This window comes from Schistocerca gregaria, chromosome 9 (assembly GCF_023897955.1).
Source record: "Schistocerca gregaria isolate iqSchGreg1 chromosome 9, iqSchGreg1.2, whole genome shotgun sequence".
Lineage (NCBI taxonomy): Eukaryota > Metazoa > Arthropoda > Insecta > Orthoptera > Acrididae > Schistocerca > Schistocerca gregaria.
In genome coordinates this window covers 195,341,743-195,362,504 of record NC_064928.1, presented here as the reverse complement: position 1 = coordinate 195,362,504, position 20,762 = coordinate 195,341,743, and the positions used below count along the sequence as shown (strand labels likewise).

At 43.9% G+C, this 20,762-nt stretch overlaps 1 protein-coding gene across 1 annotated transcript in view; it reads left to right on the top strand.

Annotated features, from left to right (window-relative positions):
* Positions 1 to 20,762, top strand: part of LOC126291507 (chymotrypsin-2-like) — a 40,570-nt gene that overhangs the window by 13,776 nt on the left and 6,032 nt on the right. Inside the window, exons 2-3 of the mRNA XM_049985013.1 lie at positions 906 to 1,113; positions 16,187 to 16,331. Of these exons, the coding sequence (XP_049840970.1) occupies positions 906 to 1,113; positions 16,187 to 16,331 (353 nt within the window). The remainder of the gene's footprint in view (positions 1 to 905; positions 1,114 to 16,186; positions 16,332 to 20,762) is intronic.

The window sequence follows — 20,762 nt, the reverse complement described above, 5'->3', positions numbered from 1 at the left end:
TTTTTTCTTCTTTCTAGTACTCAAAACAAATGGCATGCTTGGAACTAGAGTACCATAAGGCTGTTTAGCCAACAGTCCTGTAGTCTCCGAAATACTCCACGTCTTCCAAGTCAGAATGTTAGCATCTGGAAAAGCTTCAAGGCTTTGTGCTGATAAGGCCTCTCGCTCGCTGCACGGCGGCCGGAAGTTGTTCGATAAGTGGTGCCACAGTACGCTGATAAGGCCTCTCTCTCTCTGCACGGCGGCCGGAAGTTGTTCGATAATGGCCTCACGGGTAGTGAGGTCTCCTTCTCTGGGTGATTAAAATAGGTCATTAAGTAAGTACTTAAGTTATTACGATGATATATTGGGTGGTATGTAGGTGCGGGGATGGTGGGTGTTTTTTTTTTTTGTCTTGAGTACTCTCCTCCAGTGGTGCGTTCTCTGACACCAACAGAAGAAAAAATATACAAGGAAGCATTCTTGAATCCAGAGGTTAATTACCTAGACGAAACATTGGAAGGATGCTCTCGGTGTAAAATGAATTATTAAACATGTAGAAATTAATCAGATACTTAAATGAACCGTAAACCTGTGACGTTTCACCCTGTCTCACTACCTTCTCAACTACTGCTTTCCCTTAATTCCCTTGACTCTTATAACTACCATCTGTACAAATTGCAAATAGCCTTTCGCTCCCTGTATTTTACCCCTGCCATCTTCAGAATTTGAAAAAGAGTATTCCAGTCAAGTTCACATATTTACATTATGATTATGTGTGTGTTTCATTGGTCTCTGCTTGGCTTTTTTTCGCACATTAGTAGACACCCAATATAGAGCGTAACGCTGTCTCTGCGCCAAGCAACACTGCACTTTGCGCCTGCATGTTTCTTTTTGAAGCAGCCATCCGGTCTCTTCTTTCACAGGCGTGATATTCGCTGGCGACGTGGACTTCACGACAGACAAGGTGTTCACAAAGTACTACGTCCAGATACGCATCGTCAGGGACGCGAAGAGTTACATACCTCCGACTCCTGACCACAAGGACCACGACATCATGATGGTCCGGGTGTGGAGGGGCTTCACTTCCGTCGTTGGTTACGTCACAGTTATTCCCATCACCGAGGAGAGGACGTAAGTAACGACTGGAAATATTTATTCCAGATGGAGATTTTGGAAACAAACTGCAGGGACGGATTCTCGACTGTAAACGGAGGAAAAAAGATCCTACGAACATGTGTCCGGAAATGCATTGCTGCCACAGTAGATGGTGCGGGCAGTAGCATTTCCTCTGACCACGTGCTGTGTGTTCCTTGTGTTTTTCAAGCTGCAGTGGTCCAATGTTCATACTGGGAACAATCCGAGACGGTGTTTGTGCATGGACAGGCAGATGGAAACGGTCGAGAGGTAGCACAGCTATACCGAAACAAGTACCCTCACAGACACCAACTACATCACACAACATTTCGAGCCCTGTTTGAGCATTTGTGTGATCGTGGGTCCTTTCAGACAGGCGAATGCGCATTAATGGTGTGGACTGTGTGTACACCACATTGGCAAGACCGTGTTCTACAGGATACTGAGAAGAACCCTAGTACAAGCTCTCGGAAAGTGACCCACCTACATGGTGTAACGCTTTTTTTTTCTTTATTGTATTTCAGTTCCACATCGGGGCCGGCTGGCAGCAGCATATGTACTGCTCTTCAGCCGAAAGACATAGGACAAACAATAGAAGACATTTAAAAATGTCAAAGGAGAAAACATGGTAAACATAGATATAAAAAAGGGGGGACATCGTGGAAGACAACAGACAAAAAAGGGGCGACTGTAAAATGGCGATAAAACCGTAAAAAAGTAGCGCACAGATAAACTACACACTGGGACAATTAAAAGAACACAAGGCGCAGTATGACCGGAGCATAAAAGTCTCGACGGATGGCGTAGCACATAACAAACACTGACAGCAACACTAAGTACAAGGCCAGCACACAATTAAAATCACACCTCTCGACACACAGGAGAAGCAGCACTAAACACAACAGTGACATGGCACACTGACGAGGATGAAAACGGAGGGCCTGCCAGGTGCAAGGAGATGAGGGAGAAGGGAAGAAGGGAGGGAGGGGAAGAGAGGGGGAGGTGGGTGGGGGGCGCACTGAAGGGGGCCAGGTAGGGAGGGACGTGGAAGGGAAAGAGGCAAGGATGGGGTGCAGGGTCTCAGGGGGGGGGACCAAAATCCGCTGTGGGAGGAGGAGAGGAAAAAGGGAGCCCTGGGAAGGGGGGGAACAAGGCCAGGTTACAGTAGGAAGGAAGGGTAGATGTCACGGCGAAGTTCATCATGAGGGAGGGGGAGGCGCTGGAAATTGCCCTGATGACGGAGATGGAGGGTGTGGAGGTGGAGGTGGAGAGAGGAGGGATGTAGCGGTAGAGGTGAGGCAACAGGCAGGGGTGGTGGGGCGGTGTAACGCTTTTCTTTTCCTTTATTGTTGTTTAACACCTTTACATAAGGTGGGCTGGCAGCAGCATACTACTCCGCTCTTCAGCCACAAGTTTGACAAATCAAAATACAAAGAAGATACATAAGATATTGAACAAAGTGGCGAGCAAAAAACAGTAGACACACAAACAAACAACACAAAGCCGTTCACACTCGACAGAAGACACACTAAAAACTGTTGGCACAGCGCACAAACACTGACAACTTTGACGGTACAGCTGCACGAAGGAGCATGACGGCGAAAAACACTAAACCACAAACACGATAGCACACACACGAGAAACTGATGGCGATGATCTCCGGCGCGTAATGTGTGTGAGTCCAGGGACCTGCCGAGAGGGAAGAAGGAGGTGGAGGGGATGGGGGGAGGAATGAAGGTAAGGGGGTGGGGGAAGCCTGGGGGAGGAGTGGGGAGAAAGGGAAGAGGGAGGGAAGAGGGAGAGAAGGGAGAGAGGGTGCCCATAGGAACAAACACAGGAAATGGGAGCGGAGTATCAAAGTTGATAGAAGGGGTAGATGGAGGGGAGGAGGGCATCATCAGGGAGGGGGAGCTGGCGGAAGCGACCTTGGGAGAGCGTAAGGAGAGTGGAGAGAGCAGGTGGGACGTGGGAATACAGGCGCGGTAACGGACGGCGGTGGGAGAGGATGCGGTGTATCACTTTTTTTTTTCTTTATTGTTATTTTATACCTATACATAGGTAGGCCAGCAGTGGCGTAACTAAGCCGCTCTTCGGCCACAGACATGAACATAGTACAAGCGGTAAGTGATACAAAGAGAGATGGAGGTTAAAAAACAGTAGACAAACAGAGTAAAATAACAGAAGCCGTTCACTGTGGAGCAGCAAGTTAAAAGCGATTCACACAGCACAGAACGGAGAGATACAAAGTAGCACACGTGAACGATGGAGCACGGAACAAGAGACACGGATGCATTAACAGGACGACAAAACACATAAGCACTGCGGCGACAATCTCCGGCGGTTGGTGATGCACTTGTCACACGAGTAAGGCCGGGGACCTGCCAGAGGTAAGGGGCGAGGGTAGGAGGGAATAGGGGAGGGGTTGATGCCAATGGGGAGAGGATGGGAGAGGGAGGGGTGGTGTGTGGAAGCCCAGGGAGAGGGGAGGGGAGGGAAGGAGGGAGGGAGAGAAGGGAGAGAGGGTGTCTACAGGATAAGGAGAGGAGAGGGAAGGCAAGGCTCAAAGTTGGTAGGAGGGGTAGATGGAGGGGAGGAGGGCATCATCCGGGAGGGGGAGTTGGCGGAAGCCACCTTGGGAGAGGGTGTGGAGAGTGTGAAGATGGAGAGCAGGTGGGATACAGGAGTACAGGCGCGGCAGCGGGTGGGGGTGGGAGAGGATGGGAGAGACAAGCGGGTGGGGAGGATCAAGCTTGCAGGAGGTGTAGAGGATCCGTATCCGTTCGAGGAAAAGGAGGAGGTGTGGGAAGGGGATGAGGTCATAGAGGATCCGCGTGGGAGAAGGGAGGCGGATGCGATAGGCGAGGCGGAGTGCATGGCGTTCAAGGATTTGAAGGGATTGGTAAAAGGTAGGAGGGGCGGAGATCCAGGCGGGATGGGCATAACAAACGATAGGACGGATGAGGGATTTATAGGTGTGGAGGACGGTGGACGGGTCCAGACCCCATGTGCGGCCAGAGAGGAGCTTGAGGAGGCGGAGTCGGGAGCGTGCCTTGGCTTGGATTGTCCGGAGATGAGGGGTCCAGGAGAGGCTACGATCAAGGGTGACGCCAAGGTACTTGAGGGTGGGGGTGAGGTTAATAGGACGGCCATAAATGGTAAGATAGAAATCAAGGAGACGGAAGGAAGGGGTGGTTTTGCCTACGATGATTGCCTGGGTCTTGGAAGGATTGACCTTAAGCAACCACTGGTTGCACGAAGAGGTGAACCGGTCAAGATGGGATTGGAGAAGGTGCTGGGAGCGTTGCAGGGTGGGGGCGAGGGCTAGGAAGGCGATGTCATCGGCGTACTGGAGAAGGTGTAGGGGGGGGGGGGGTGCAGGCGGAGGCATGTCCGCCGTATAAAGAAGGTAAAGAAGAGCGGTGTATCACGAAGTACGATGATATTTATTCTACTATCCCTATCACCTCCAACGAGTGCAAGGATTATTGGCGGTGGATTTCTCTCTACAAGAAGGATTGTGTTGATGGCTTTTGCACCAGACAATCACAATGATAGGAATTCTGTCATCACTCCTCTTTACAGTACGCTGCAGCACACGAGGAACACACGGCACGTGGTCAGAGGAAAGTTCATTCGTCAGCGCCATCTACCGTGGCAACGATGCATCAGGACCCGTCCCTGCAGTTTGTCGGTTTCCCTGCAGTTTGTCGGTTTCATTAATGTTCATGCTATACTTGTGTTTTACTGGACAAATCCAGCTTTAGTTCTAGTCCTGGTGTGAGCTAAGCTTGCCCAAACCATAATGTACTTTAGCATTCAGTTACAAGCATGGCAAATTATGTTATTCCCTGGTGTATCTATGGCAAGCGGTAAAAAAAAAATGCGTTCAAAGATGCTCACAGTAGCCAGTGCCTAAGAAAATGGTGGCCGAATGTGCTTCCAAGATATTAAGTTATTACAAGACAATTGGATTTAAAATATGGAATCGGCAGAGACTACAAATTTGTGCGTGTGCATCTTCTCCAGAGAACAAGAATTTTTTGCGGGGTAGTGATATCGAAATTGCCCTTTCGACATCGATCGGTACGTAGGTGGCAGAAATAAAGCCGTTACACACAGAATCGCCAAAGAAACCGGTAAGGCATGCGTATTAAAATACAGGGATATATGAACGGGCAGAATACGGCGCTGCTGTCGGCAACGCCTGTATAAGACAAGTGTCTAGCGCAGTTGTTAGATCAGTTACTGCTGCCACAATGGCACGTCAAGATTTAAGGGAGTTTCAACGTGGTACTATAGTCGATCCGCAAGCGATGGGACACAGCATCTCTGAGGTAGCGATGAAGTTGGGATTCCCCCGTGCGACCATTTCACGAGTGTAAAGTGAATATCAGGAATCCAGTAAAACACCAAACCTCCGACATCGCTGCGGCCGGAAAAAGATCCTACAAGAACGGGACCAATGACGACTGAAGAGAATCGTTCAGTGTGACAGAAGTGCAACCTTTCCGCATATTGCTGCAGATTTCAATGCTGGACCACCGAAAAGTATCAGCGTGCGAACCGTTCAACGAAACATCATAGATATGGGCTTTCGGAGCAGAGGGCGCACTCGTGAGCACTTGATGACTGCACGACACAAAGCCTTACTCCTCGCCTGGGCCCGTCAACACGGACATCGGACTGCTAATGGCTGGAAACATGTCGCCTGGTCGAACGAATCTCGTTTCGTATTGTATTGAGTGGACGGACGTGTACGGGTATGGAGACAACATCATGAATCCATGGACCCTGCATCTCAACAGGGGACTGTTCAAGCTGGTGGAGCCTCTGTAATGGCGTGGAGCGAGTGCAGTTGGAGTGATCTGGGACCCCTGATAGTTCTAGATACGACTCTGACAGGTGGCATGTACTTAAGCATCCTGTCTGATCACCTGCATCCATCCATGTGCATTGTGCATTCCGACGGACTTGGGAAATTCCAATAGGACAATGCTACACCTTATACTTCCAGAACTGCTACAGACTGGCTCCAGGAACACTTTCTTGAGTTTAAACACTTCCGCTGCCCACCAAACTCTCCAGACATGAACATTGAGCATATCTGGGATGCCTTGTAACGTGCTGTTCAGAAGAGATTTCCAACCCCTCGTACCCTTATGGATTTATGGACAGCCTTGCAGGATTCATGGTGTCAATTCGTTCTGCCAATATTTCAGACAATAGTCGAATCCATGCCACGTCGTGTTCCGGCACTTCTGCGTGCTCGCGAGGACCCTACACGATATTAGGCAGATGTATCAGTTTATTTGACTCTTCATTGCATATACAGGGTGTTACAAAAAGGTACGACCAAACTTCCAGGAAACATTCCTAACACTCAAATAAAGAAAAGATGTTATGTGGACATGTGCCCGGAAACCCTTAATTTCCATGTTAGAGCTCATTTTAGTTCCGTCAGTATGTACTGTACTTCCTCGATTCACCGCCAATTGGCCCAATTGAAGGAAGGTAATATTGACTTCGGTGCTTGTGTTGACATGCGACTCATTGCTCTACAGGTCTATTATCAAGCACATCAGTACGTAGCATCAACAGGTTAGTGTTCATTACGAACATGGTTTTGCAGTCAGTGCAATGTTTACAAATGCGCAGTTGGCAGATGCCCATTTGATGTATGGATTAGCACGGGGCAACAGCTGTGGTGCGGTACGTTTGTATCGAGACAGATTTCCACAACGAAGGTGTTCCGACCGGAAGACGTTCGAAGCAATTGATCGGCGTCTTAGGGAGCACGGAACATTCCAGCCTATGGCTCGCGACTGGGGAAGACCTAGAACGACGAGGACACCTGCAATGGACGAGGCAATTCTTCGTGCAGTTAACGATAACCATAATGTCAGCGTCAGAGAAGTTGGTGCTGTACAAGGTAACGTTGACCACGTCACTGTATGGAGAGTGCTACGGGAGAACCAGTTGCTTCTGTACTATGTAGAGCGTGCGCAGGCACTGTCAGCAGCTGATTGGCCTCCACGGGTAAACTTTTGCGAATGGTTCATCCAACAATGTGTCAATCCTCATTTCAATGCAAATGTTCTCTTTACGGATGAGGCTTCATTCCAACGTGATCAAATTGTAAATTTTCACAATCAACATGTGTGGGCTGACGAGAATCCGCACGCAGTTGTGCAATCACGTCATCAACACAGATTTTCTGTGAACGTTTAGGCAGGCATTGTTGGTAATGCCCTGACTGGGCCCCATGTTCTTACACCTACGCTCAATGGAGCACGTTATCATGATTTAATACAGGATAGTCTACCTGTGCTGCTAGAACATGTGCCTTTACAAGTACGACACAACATGTGGTTCATGCACGATGGAGCTCTTGCACATTTCAGTCGAAGTGTTCGTACGCTTCTCAACGACAGATACGGTGACCGATGGATTGGTAGAGGCGGACCAATTCCATGCCCTCCACGCTCTCCTGACCTCAACCCTCTTGACTTTCATTTATGGGGGCATTTGAAAGCTCTTGTCTACGCAACCCCGCTACCAAATGTGGAGACTCGTATTGTAGACGGCTCTGATACAATACGCCATTCTCCAGGGCTGAATCAGCGCATCAGGGATTCCATGCGACGGAGGGTGGATGCATGTATCCTCGCTAACGGAGGACATTTTAAACATTTCCTGTAACAAAGTGTTTGAAGTCACGCTGGTACGTTCTGTTGCTGTGTATTTCCATTCCATGATTAATGTGATTTGAAGTAATAAAATGAGCTCTAACATGGAAAGTAAGCGTTTCCGGACACATGTCCGTCCACAAGACATATTCTCTTTCTTTGTGTGTGAGTAATGTTTCCTGAAAGTTTGGCCGTACCTTTTTGTAACACCCTGTATATAATGTGTATAACATACATTAGGCTGTGGAAATAGGGTACTAAGGTGTACGAGAACCACTAGTGAATGATGTATGATGAAATTACACATGAGTTTTTTTATTGCATAGAGCGAGCTTACAGAGCTGCCATGCCGTTACAACGTCAAGAACGCACTGTTCATCTCCACCTTTCCGGATTCGATTCCCGACAGGGTCGGAGTTTTTCTCCGCTCGGGGACTGAGTGTTTGCGTTGTCCCATCATCTCATCATTCGAGAAGTCGCGAGACTGGACATGGAAAGATTGGGAACTCGGACGGGCGCTGATGACCATGATGTTGAGCTCCCCACAAACCAACATCATCATCATCGCTTTTACTCCCCAGAGGATGCTGTCCCTGGTGTCAGAGATGTTTCTGCCTCTTGAAGCTCTCGATATTCCATAAGGCTATTTGTATCCTATGGCTGTCAAAACGAAATGAGGGTCAACTTTATATTGATAGAGCACATCACAAGTAACTACGGGGTGTTGCGGCAATGTGTATTTTGAATTTTTTGTCTTTAATATAACTGCTAAACTATGCATGCGGATAAAGAAAGCAGCTGTTGTTCCTTAGCATTTTGCTGCTGAATGTGTCTTTGTCCTTTCTTTTACATGTAAAGCGATCACAGGGCACAAATAAATCGTCGCTAGTTTCAGTTTTGAAAAACTGTCTCGTATGATACGCTATTTATATACTGTGTTGTGCCTTTGTAACAGAGTTTACCTAAGGTTTCTCAAATTCATTGGTGAATTCTGTTTTATTTCACTGCTCTGGGCCGGCCGAAGTGACTGTGCGGTTCTAGGCGCTTCAGTCTGGAACCGCGAGCCCGCTAAGGTCGTAGGTTCGAATCCTGCCTCGGGCATGAATGTGTGTGATGTCCTTAGGTTAGTTAGGTTTAACTAGTTCTAAGTTCTAGGGGACTAATTACCTCAGAAGTTGAGTCCCATAGTGCTCAGAGCCATTTGAACCATCACTGCTATGGCTCACACGCACTTTTCAAAAATTCAAATGGCTATAAGCACTATGGGACTTAACATCTCAGGTCATCAGCCCTCTAGACTTAGAACTACCTAAACCTAACTAACCGAACGACACCACACACATCCATGCCCGAGGCAGGACTCGAAGCTGCGACCGTTGCAGCAGCGCGTTTCCGGACTGTAGCGCCTAGAACCACTCGGCCACTGCAGCCAGCTCGCACTTTTCACTGTACATTTATGTTGAGAGTTGCAATTCAGATCTCTCTACACAATTATTAATTTTTTGGAGTATTTTCCTTTTTACTTTTTTATTCTGTTGTTGATATGTGTTTTGTTACAGTTTCTTGGGATTTTTGAGAAGTAAATAGAAGTTTTCTGAAGGTAATCAGATAAATCGTTATTAATGCCAGGAAACTGATAATTCGTGTGCCTGAGGAATGCCCACAGCTCTCTAGATTTATAACGTCATGGACCCAAGGCTGTGCTGATTTACAGGACACATAACTCACTTGTATAATATAAAGGATGCGACTTTACTGTTGATCATGGTTGATGAGGTGGAGAAATATACAATTCCGCTGTTCGATGGAACCAATTTTAGAAACTGGAAATTTAGAACTGAGGTACTTTCCATAGATGGATCTGATGGAATTCATCACACAAAATGGTCGTATTTGAAGAGAATGATAAGGCAGAAGTACGCGAAAGAAAAACATGCAGATGGCAATTTTGAACAACCTAAAATGTAGAATAAATTTGTTTTATTTCACGTCTATGGTCAAAACTTGTAAGTCCCCAGACAACCTGTTTCCGTCAGCAATCACCATCTTCAAAAGCAAATCAAGGATAATGGAATGTAGTCGAATTAAATCAGGTGATGCTGAGGGAATTTGATTAGGAAATGAGACACTTAAAGTAGTAAAAGAGTTTTGCTATTTGGCGAGCAAAATAACTGATGATGGTTGAAGTAGAGGGGATATAAAATGTAGACTGGCAATGGCAAGGAAAGTGTTTCTGAAGAAGAGAAATTTGTCAACATTGAGTATAGATTCAAGTGCCAGGAAGTCGTTTTTGAAAGTATTTGTATGGAGTGTAGCCATGTATGGAAGAGAAACATGGATGATAAATAGTTTGGACAAGAAGAGAATTGAAGCTTTCGAAATGTGGTGCTACAGAAGAATGTGAAGATTTGGTGCGTAGATGACATAACTAATGAGGAGGTATTGAATAGCATTGGGGAGAAGAGGAGTTTGTTGCACAACTTGACAAGAAGAAGGGGTTAGTTGGTAGGACATATTCTGAGGCATCAAGGGATCACAAATTTAGCACTGGAGGGCAGCTTGGGGGGTAAAAATCGTAGAGGAAGACCAAGAGATGAATACACTAAGCAGATTCAGAAGGATGTAGCTTGCAGTAAGTACTGGGAGATGAAGAAGCTTGCACAGGACAGAGGAGCATGGAGAGTTGCATCAAACCAGTCTCAGGACTGTAGACCACAACAACAACAACAACAACATGACCATATTCAGGTCTGTTTTATAAAAAGGTGTCCTATGTATTCACTTTTTTTTAATAAAGCAGACTTGAAGATGGTCATTGCTGACCGAAACCGGCAGTCTGGGGACTTACAAGTTTGTGACCAAAGACGTGAAGTGAAATAAACTTATTCCAGCAATTTTGAAGAAATGTGACAAAAACATGTATGTCACAAATCATAAAGAGAATTGCGGATAATTATTTGGAAGATGTCAAAGAAAAGATACTCCGTTTGATCTATGGCTGTCGCTGAACATTGTTTACGAGGCAAGAGGAACGGCAAGTCAGTTGTTAATTTGGAAAACTTTGCTACTGATGAAATTTGACTCAACAAGGAACTTGCTTACTGATCATTTTAATCAATTCGGCAATTTAATTAGAGAGTTACGATCATCTGGAGCAAAACTAGACGAAACCGTTGTTGTTTGTCATCTGTTGTTGACATTGCCGGCGGATATGATAAAAATACTATCACCAGATGCGTTAACTCTATATTTCGTGAAGAACTGACTTTTGGATAAGAGAAGAAGAAGAAGAAGAAGAAAGATGTTCCCAAGGGAGACCATATTAACTTATCGAAGTTTTTTTGTCGCATTTAGGACAGAAATCGAAGTCTGGTAACAGAATTCAGTCAGGTAGCAAAGGTACTAACGTGCTATAACTGAGCATTGAATACACATAAAACTTCAGATTGTCTAAAATAAAAAAAAGCACAGAAACAAAAAAAAACCTATGAGAGCAGCTTCTAATGATCAAGATGGAGAAGAGAATAATTACTGTTTCTCAGCAACTAGTTATGAAAATTCGTCAACACTAGCTCATATTAAATGGTATTTGGATTCCGGAGCCACAGAACATTTAAAAAATAGCAACATGCAATTGAAATACATGAGAACGTTGCCGTATTCAATTAAAATCAATGTTACTAAGTCTGGAATCTTTCTATATGTTACGTGTGTCGGTGAAATTGAAGTTATGAGTTGTGTAAATGGCACGATTACAAATATTTTTTCAGTTCCAAACCTCAGCAAACCTGTTGTCCGTGCATAAACTTGGATCAAAAGGTTTGCTAGCAGTTTTTGTATTTATCAGAGCAACAATGTGCTCTTGCCATTGCACAAAGGAGTGAGTCAAACATGTACACACTAAATTGTATACAAAGGGACTTAAATGTCATGTAGTTTCACCAACACAGACGTTTTTAATTATGGCATGAATGGTTGGTTCATCTGAGTTACAATAATATTCGTAAGTTGCAGAAGCAAGCCGACGGAATGAACTTTTAAGTCTAACAGATCAGATTAAAATTTTTGTCATACATGTATTGAAGGGAAACAGACTTCTCATCCACATAAAACATGAAGAGTAAAAGCGACCAAACCACTAGAATTTATTCAGTTATGTAGTTGGAACAATTATTCGAAACTGATATGATATTAAAAGGTATGTTCAGACATTTATTGATGACTTTACTCATTTTACTTGCGTATATTTTCTAGAAACAAAGCCAGAAGTGCCAAAAATTTTCAAAAATTTGAAGCAAAGTTTACAGCTCATTTCAATTTGAAAGTAAGTCATCTCCGTTGTGATAATGGGCAAGAGTATATATCGAATAAGCTGAAGACTTTCTACCGTACATTTTCGTTACGCATAAGCTATTGCCAATCATTTGCTTCGCTGTCTTGTTGACGATTGTCAGCTGAGAAGTTTAATTCCATTGAATATTGTTTATTTGTAGGTAGGTGTGTGTGTTAGTGTTTATTTGTGGGTAGGTGGTGTATTTATTGAGTGTTGTTTGATAATTCGCCTGCAGTGCTGAAAATATTTTGTTGCAGAGCCCTGTTTCATCATTGATGAATTTTTTTGACCTGTGTAATAGTTTTTTGGATGCGGAGAGTTTCTTCTGTTTTTAATAAATGGTACACACTGTGTGTGTGCGCGCTTCTGGATCTGAAGATCAGTTTATGTGCCTCTTGTGGTGTTGTTTGTTTTCAGTGAGGTATTCTGCAAATGTGGAATGTGTAGTATCACTTTTCAATGGGCTTAAATGTTCAGAATCACATCGAGGAAGGTGTAAGGTTGTGTTTTACCCTCTCCTTGATGTTTTTCAGTCTGTAAACCGTGCAAACAGTGAAGAAAAAGGAGAAGAAATTTGGAAAGGGAATCAAAGCTCAGGGAGACGCAACGAAAACTTCACGGTTCACATGTAATACTGTCTCACGGAAAATGACTTGGAAGTGCACTTTAGCACAATGGGCAGTACCCACAAAATATATTATACGATGAACATCAACAAAACTGAAACAGGGGTAATGGAATGTAGTCGAATTAAAGCTGGCAGTGTGAAAGAAATTAGTTTAGGAAATCAGACACTAAAAGTGGTAAACGAATTTTGCTATTTAGGCAGCAAACTAACGACGATGGGCGAATTTCTAAGAAGAAAAACATTTTTGAAAGAGTGAGAGGAATCTGTTAACGTCGAATACAAACTTAAGCGTCAGGATGTCTCTAATGAATCAAAGACAGTGACTCAGTTAATTAGTTATTAATTTCATGTTCCATGGATCATTTTGCACGATGGATCGTAATGCTATGGAGTAAGTGATTTTCCCTTCACTTTGTAAATCAATTTGTACGTATTACTACATTCTGAATATTTCTAAGTTTTTTTATAAAACAAAAAAAGATATACAGATGTGAGACAGTAATTCCCACCCACCACTTCTTACACGTTACATCAATACAAATTATTCTAAAGAATAGAAGTTTTCAAGTAGAAACTTTCTGAGTTTGTTTTTAGATTTTACTTTTCTGTCTTTCAGACGCTTCATGTCACTGGGTAAGTGAAAAATACTTTCTATTGCAGCATTATTCACCCGTTTTCGTGCTAAGGACAACCTTAATGTGGAGTAATGAAAGCCATTTTCGCTTCTGGTATTATAATTATACAAATCATTTTTCTTTTGAACTTTAGAGGACTGCCTACGACAAACATCACGAGGGAATAAACATATAGTGAAGCAGTCAGAATGCCCAACTCCTTAAACAGGTATCCACAATATGATCGTGGGTGAGCATGAAATATTATTCTTACAGCAGGTTTCTGTGCTATGAAGACTTTCTTAAAGATCAGTTACCTCAGAGAATTATTTCATATGACATTAATGAATGAAAATACACTCCTGGAAATTGAAATAAGAACACCGTGAATTCATTGTCCCAGGAAGGGGAAACTTTATTGACACATTCCTGGGGTCAGATACATCACATGATCACACTGACAGAACCACAGGTACATAGACACAGGCAACAGAGCATGCACAATGTCGGCACTAGTACAGTGTATATCCACCTTTCGCAGCAATGCAGGCTGCTATTCTCCCATGGAGACGATCGTAGAGATGCTGGATGTAGTCCTGCGGAACGGCTTGCCATGCCATTTCCACCTGGCGCCTCAGTTGGACCAGCGTTCGTGCTGGACGTGCAGACCGCGTGAGACGACGCTTCATCCAGTCCCAAACATGCTCAATGGGGGGAAATATCCGGAGATCTTGCTGCCCAGGGTAGTTGACTTACACCTTCTAGAGCACGTTGGGTGGCACGGGATACATGCGGACGTGCACTGTCCTGTTGGAACACCAAGTTCCCTTGCCGGTCTAGGAATGGTAGAACGATGGGTTCGATGACGGTTTGGATGTACAGTGCACTATTCAGTGTCCCCTCGACGATCACCAGAGGTGTACGGCCAGTGTAGGAGATCGCTCCCCACACCATGATGCCGGATGTTGGCCCTGTGTGCCTCGGTCGTATGCAGTCCTGATTGTGGCACTCACCTGCACGGCGCCAAACACGCATACGACCATCATTGGTACCAAGGCAGAAGCGACTCTCATCGCTGAAGAAGACACGTCTCCATTCATCCCTCCATTCACGCCTGTCGCGACACCACTGGAGGCGGGCTGCACGATGTTGGGGCGTGAGCGGAAGATGGCCAAACGGTGTGCGGGACCGTAGCCCAGCTTCATGGAGACGGTTGCGATTGGTCCTCGCCGATACCCCAGGAGCAACAGTGTCCCTAATTTGCTGGGAAGTGGCGGTGCGGTCCCCTACGGCACTGCGTAGGATCCTACGGTCTTGGCGTGCATCCGTGCGTCGCTGCGGTCCGGTCCCAGGTCGACGTGCACGTGCACCTTGCGCCGACCACTGGCGACAACATCGGTGTACTGTGGAGACCTCACGCCCCACGTGTTGAGCAATTCGGCGGTACGTCCACCCGGCCTCCCGCATGCCCACTATACGCCCTCGCTCAAAGTCCGTCAACTGCACACACCGTTCACGTCCACGCTGTCGCGGCATGCTACCAGTGTTAAAGACTGCGATGGAGCTCCGTATGCCACGGCAAACTGGCTGACACTGACGGCGGCGGTGCACAAATGCTGCGCAGCTAGCGCCATTCGACGGCCAACACCGCGGTTCCTGGTGTGTCCGCTGTCCCGTGCGTGTGATCATTGCTTGTACAGCGCTCTCGCAGTGTCCGGAGAAAGTATGGTGGGTCTGACACACCGGTGTCAATGTGTTCTTTTTTCCATTTCCAGGAGTGTACTCATAATATGCCAGCTAAATTATTTGTCTCTCCCAAAGATTTGCAAGGAGTGTGATTCTAAGTGCAAATGTGGCTGAACTAATTTGTTTTAGGAGTTCCAAAAGGTGTTTTTTCCAGTTAATATTCTCATCAATAGGAACACCTACGAAATTTGAAGTTTCCACCATATTTATTATTTCTTCACGATGTATTACACTTATCATAAGTGAAGTACCCCTAACTGTGCAGCACTGAATATGTTGTGCCTTTTTAAAATTGAGGGTAAAACCATTTGCAGAAATGGGTACTTTTAAGAACCTTGTTTATTGTTTTCCTGTTTGGTGTATGTGTGCTTGGACTGATTACAATACTAGCGTCCTCCGCTAAAAGAATGTTGCTTGCTGTATATTAGAGAAAATATAGTTTACATATATTTGAAGGACAATAGTGGACCTAAGACTGAACCCTGGGGAACCCCATTCGTGATTTTTCCCCCCCTCCCCCAGTCAGAATTATATCTGTAGACTACATGAGTTGAATTACTAAGTACAACTTCCTGCATTCTTTTGCTTAGATGTGAAATTATCCACTAGCTGAATGTACTGTTAACTCCAAATGTTTGGAGTGTAACCTAACAACGTGAAATTTTTACGAAAAATATTTCAGATGAGAAAATAACAGTAGTTTTTGAATTTTAGTGCTACAGGGGAGGTCAGAAGATGATTAGGTCGAATGACTAATGAAGTGATACAGAACTGAATTGGGGAGAAAGAACTTCAGAATGCAACTTAACTAAAAGTTGATAGGGCACATTCTGGGACTCCAAGGAATAGCTAATTTGGCGATCGAATGAAGTGTGGGGGCTTGTGAGAAAATGAAAGGGAGGGAGAGAGAGAGAGAGAGAGACAACAAGTCTACACTACAATAAACAGGTTCAAATATTCCATAGACTATCGTGAAGATTTGCATGAAGCCAGTCTTTGGACTGAAGACCAGAACACCACCACCTGAAGATTTGTCACACAGTGAATATCCACTTTATTGCAGGCTAGATCCAGGGTTCAAGCAGCTTTGCACCGTAGTGGGCTTCGGACGACGTGGGAGGAACCTGATACCAGATACAGGACTCCTGAGGGGGGCCAGCTTCCTCATGGAGCATGGCAGCAAGTGTGGCTACAGCGGCATCACTGACGTGAGTATCATCTACGCTCGGGTCGATGTTCTTTACGTCCAGCTCGATACCCTAAAGATTGCAAGAAAATACCAATACACACGTGCTGAGGTTGGTGTAGCCATCTCAGATAATAGAGATCACGACCAACTTTCAGTCAAAGTAGTGATGAATCAAACAGTAGCCGAAGATGAGTCAGGCTTTCGCAAACATCAGAACACATTTGTTTTAATAAGATGATAACAGTTTCTGAAAATGTAAAGTGAACCATTTATAGATAAGACTTGACTATAATTTACTTATCAGACCCAGCGTGCCGACTCTTTCTCCATGTGCCATTAAAGGTTTTGTTCATACATGACACTCTACTAACAATGGATTATGTCTGGGCCGACATAGTCGTAATGAAAACATGTAGTCACAGGCATATCCTACTGTACAGGATTCAGACCGATACTCTTCTCATTGTATGTTGTGGGGTGGCATCAGTTCTGTCCTGCTGTAAATACTACTTACATGCTGATGTCCCCCAGTTATGTTTATTGCATAAGCATTTAACTTCATTAAAACTATTGAGAATCTCTACGGTGAATTCTGTACGTTACCAAAATGGCACAACATATTAGGTGGAAGGTGTCTATAAACAGCGTATCCGAAAAGTTCCCATACCCCTTTTAACTACATGTAATACACGAAATAAATAACTTTTTTCTTCGTGACCGTGCTTTACAGTTGGTAACAACGTTGTTGTCAGTATTATATGAAATGATTTAGATTAATGTTTCTGATTGACAATGACACAGAGCAGCTAGTTGCAACCCCCCGTGCTTTGTCGGTACATTTCCAAATGGCACATCTCACATAAGAATGTTATTTTCGGATGAGTGTGAGATATGTTGCAATGCGCACACAAGGATAACAGTCTGTTAATGATAGCAAAGTATGGAGAGTTGCTGCTTATTACATGTGAGTCCAGCAAGGCGTTAACCAAGTAGTCATGAAACAACACACGACAAACTTTAATACTAGGGGAAATCGACAAAGTTCTCCGTTGCCAATAAACAGATTTACAATCAAACAAGACGAAAGAGTGCAGTGCTTGTTACTTTTATTGTAAAATAAGAGATTGATGATTAACGATATTGCCTGTGTTTTTAAGGGGGTAGAGCGTCAAACGGGCCGACTTGGAGCAGGAGAGGCACCACAGGACATCTTAATTTCCACTGTCTATTGTTGTTGTTGTGGTCTTCAGTCCTGAGACTGGTTTGATGCAGCTCTCCACGCTACTCTATCCTGTGCAAGTTTCTTCATCTCCCAGTACCTACTGCTACCTACATCCTTCTGAATCTGTTTAGTGTATTCATCTCTTGGTCTCCCTCTACGATTTATACCCTCCACGCTGCCCTCCAATACTAAAATGGTGATCCCTTGATGCCTCAGAACATGCCCTACCAACCGATCCCTTCTTCTGGTCAAGTTGTGCCACAAACGTCTCTTCTCCCCAATCCTATTCAATACCTCCTCATTAGTTATGTGATCTACCCATCTAATCTTCAGCATTCTTCTATAGCACCACATTTCGAAAGCTTCAATTCTCTTCTTGTCCAAACTATTTATCGTCCATGTTTCAATTCCATACATGGCTACACTCCATACAAATACTTTCCTGACACTTAAACCTATACTCGATGTTAACAAATTTCTCTTCTTCAGAAATGCTTTTCTTGCCATTGCCAGTCTACATTTTATATCCTCTCTACTTTGACCATCATCAGTTATTTTGCTCCACAAATAGCAAAACTCCTTTACTACTTTAAGTGTCTCATTTCCTAATCTAAATCCTTCAGCATCACCCGACTTAACCCAACTACATTCCATTATCCTCGTTTTGCTTTTGTTGATGTTCATCTTATATCCTCCTTTCAAGACACTGTCCATTCCGTTCAACTGCTCTTCCAAGATCTTTGCTGTCTCTGACAGAATTACAATGTCATCGGCGAACCTCAAAGTTTTTATTTCTTCTCCATGGATTTTAATACCTACTCCGAATTTTTCTTTTGTTTCCTTCACTACTTGCTCAATATAGAGATTGAATAAAATCGGGAAGAGGCTACAACCCTATCTCACTCCCTTCCCAACCAGTGCTTCCCTTTCATGCCCCTCGACTCTTGTAACTGCCATCTGGTTTCTGTACAAATTGTAAATAGCTTTTCGCTCCCTGTATTTTACCCCTGGCACCTTCAGAATTTGAAAGAGGGTATTCCAGGCAACATTGCCAAAAGCTTTCTCTAACAGTCTATAGTTTCACAAATAAATACATAAAACTTTGTCAGCATGACCAGGAAGGACTCAGGATTCACAATCATAGCAGTGGAAGTTCAAATACATAACAAAATAATTTTTTCATGTGAAATTTTATCATTTTTTCATCTACTATTGGCTGCGTTTGTTGCTATAGGTACACTTTTCTTCATAAGTAAGAACGATTCTTCGATGAATTTGGTACAGCATACAAACCATACTTGCAGGTGTATGAAACTCTTTAATTTTTTGCATTAAGTAGTTCGTGTTTAATAAGCATACCAAGTTTAAAGTAATAAGATCTTTATTTTGGGTATTACATGTTCCTAACTAAAGAATTTTGTGTTCTTTTGGAACTGTCGAGAAACATAGGCAGATTCTTTTTCATTCTCTAAATCAGTTTCCTTCCTTTTCACACTCCTATGTTGCACTCTCCTTGATTTTATGGCATCCAAAAATGGTTTACCTGCTTTCACTACATGCTCTCTGTCTATCACAAACAAAGCTTTGATGCGGTTCATTCCGAGCTTAATTTCCATTTTCTCTAAAACGTATTTCCTGCTTTCACACCAGCACCAAAACATGAAACTGCATCATAAACACCAATAGAAAGCGTATTTCTCCTCACATAAATGGGTTTTGGCAATCTTTCCCATACACATTACTTAAAACCTCCTTTTGGGTTTTGGTTACCGCCATGAGTAGATTTCTTCAATAAGTTTTCATTTGCAAGATCCCTGAATAGACGTTTGATGGCTTCCATTACAGCAGCTGGCAAGGAATTTCTGTGAGAATCTTCTTCACCACCAGCACTTGACTTTGGCAGCCACACCATGATTCACTTTCTTTTGACACTGCATCTTGGCACACTTAAGACCAAATAACGTGCCTTATAATCTCTCAAATATATGTGTTTTATACATCAAACTGTTCAGGAAGATGTGCACTACAAAATAGGTATATTTCTGAAAAATCTAATATTTTTAAGTTTTTGACGTCCTACCCTCTTTCCCCCATTCCTGTCAATTGTTCCCTTATGTTTCAGGGAGAGCATAATGCAACAATTGACAGAAATGGGGGGAAAAACACAGTAGAAGAAGAATGGGTAGCTCTGAGGGATGAAGTAGTGAAGCCAGCAGACGATCAAGTAGGTAAAACGATGAGGGCTAGTAGAAATCCTTGGGTAACAGAAGAAAAGCTGAATTCAATTGATGAAAGGAGAAAATATAAAAATGCAGTAAATGAAGCAAGCAAAAAAGGAATACAAACGTCTCAAAAATGAGATCGACACGAAATGCGAAATGGCTAAGCAGGGATGGTTAGAGCACAAATGTAAAGATGTAGAGGCTTATCTCACTAGGAGTAAGATAGATACTGCCTAAAGGAAAATTAAAGAGACCTTTGGAGAAAAGAGAACCACTTGTGTGAATATCAAGAGATCAGATGGAAACCCAGTTCTAAGCAAAGATGGGAAAGCAGAAAGGTGGAAGGAGTGTATAGAGGGTCTATACAAGGGAGATGTACTTGAGGACAATATTATGGAAATGGAAGATGATGTAGATGAAGATGAAATAAGAGATACGATACTGCGTGAAGAGTTTGACAGAGCACTGAAAGACCTGAGTCGAAAAGAGGCCCCAGGAGTATACAACATTCCATTAGAACGGCCTTGAGAGAGCCAGTCCTGACAAGACTCTACCATCTGGTGAGCAAGATGTACGAGACAGGCGAAACACCCTCAGACTTCAAGAAGAATATAATAATTCCAATCCCAAAGAAAGCAGGTACAAAATACTAACGCGAATTCTTTACAGACGAATGGAGAAACTGGTAGAAGACGACCTCGGGGAAGATCAGTTTCGGTTCTTTAGAAATGTTGGAACACGTGAGGCAATACTGACCTTATAACTTATCGTAGAAGAAAGATTAAGGAAAGGGAAACCTACGTTTCTAGCATTTGTAGACTTCGAGAAAGCTTTTGACAATTTTAACTGGAATACTCTCCTTCAAGTTCTGAAGGTCGCAGGGGTGAAATACAGGGAGCGAAAAGCTATTTACAATTTGTACAGAAACAAGATGGCAGTTACAAGAGTCGAGGGACATGAAAGGGAAGCAGTGGTTGGGAAAGGAGTGAGACAGGATTGTAGTCTC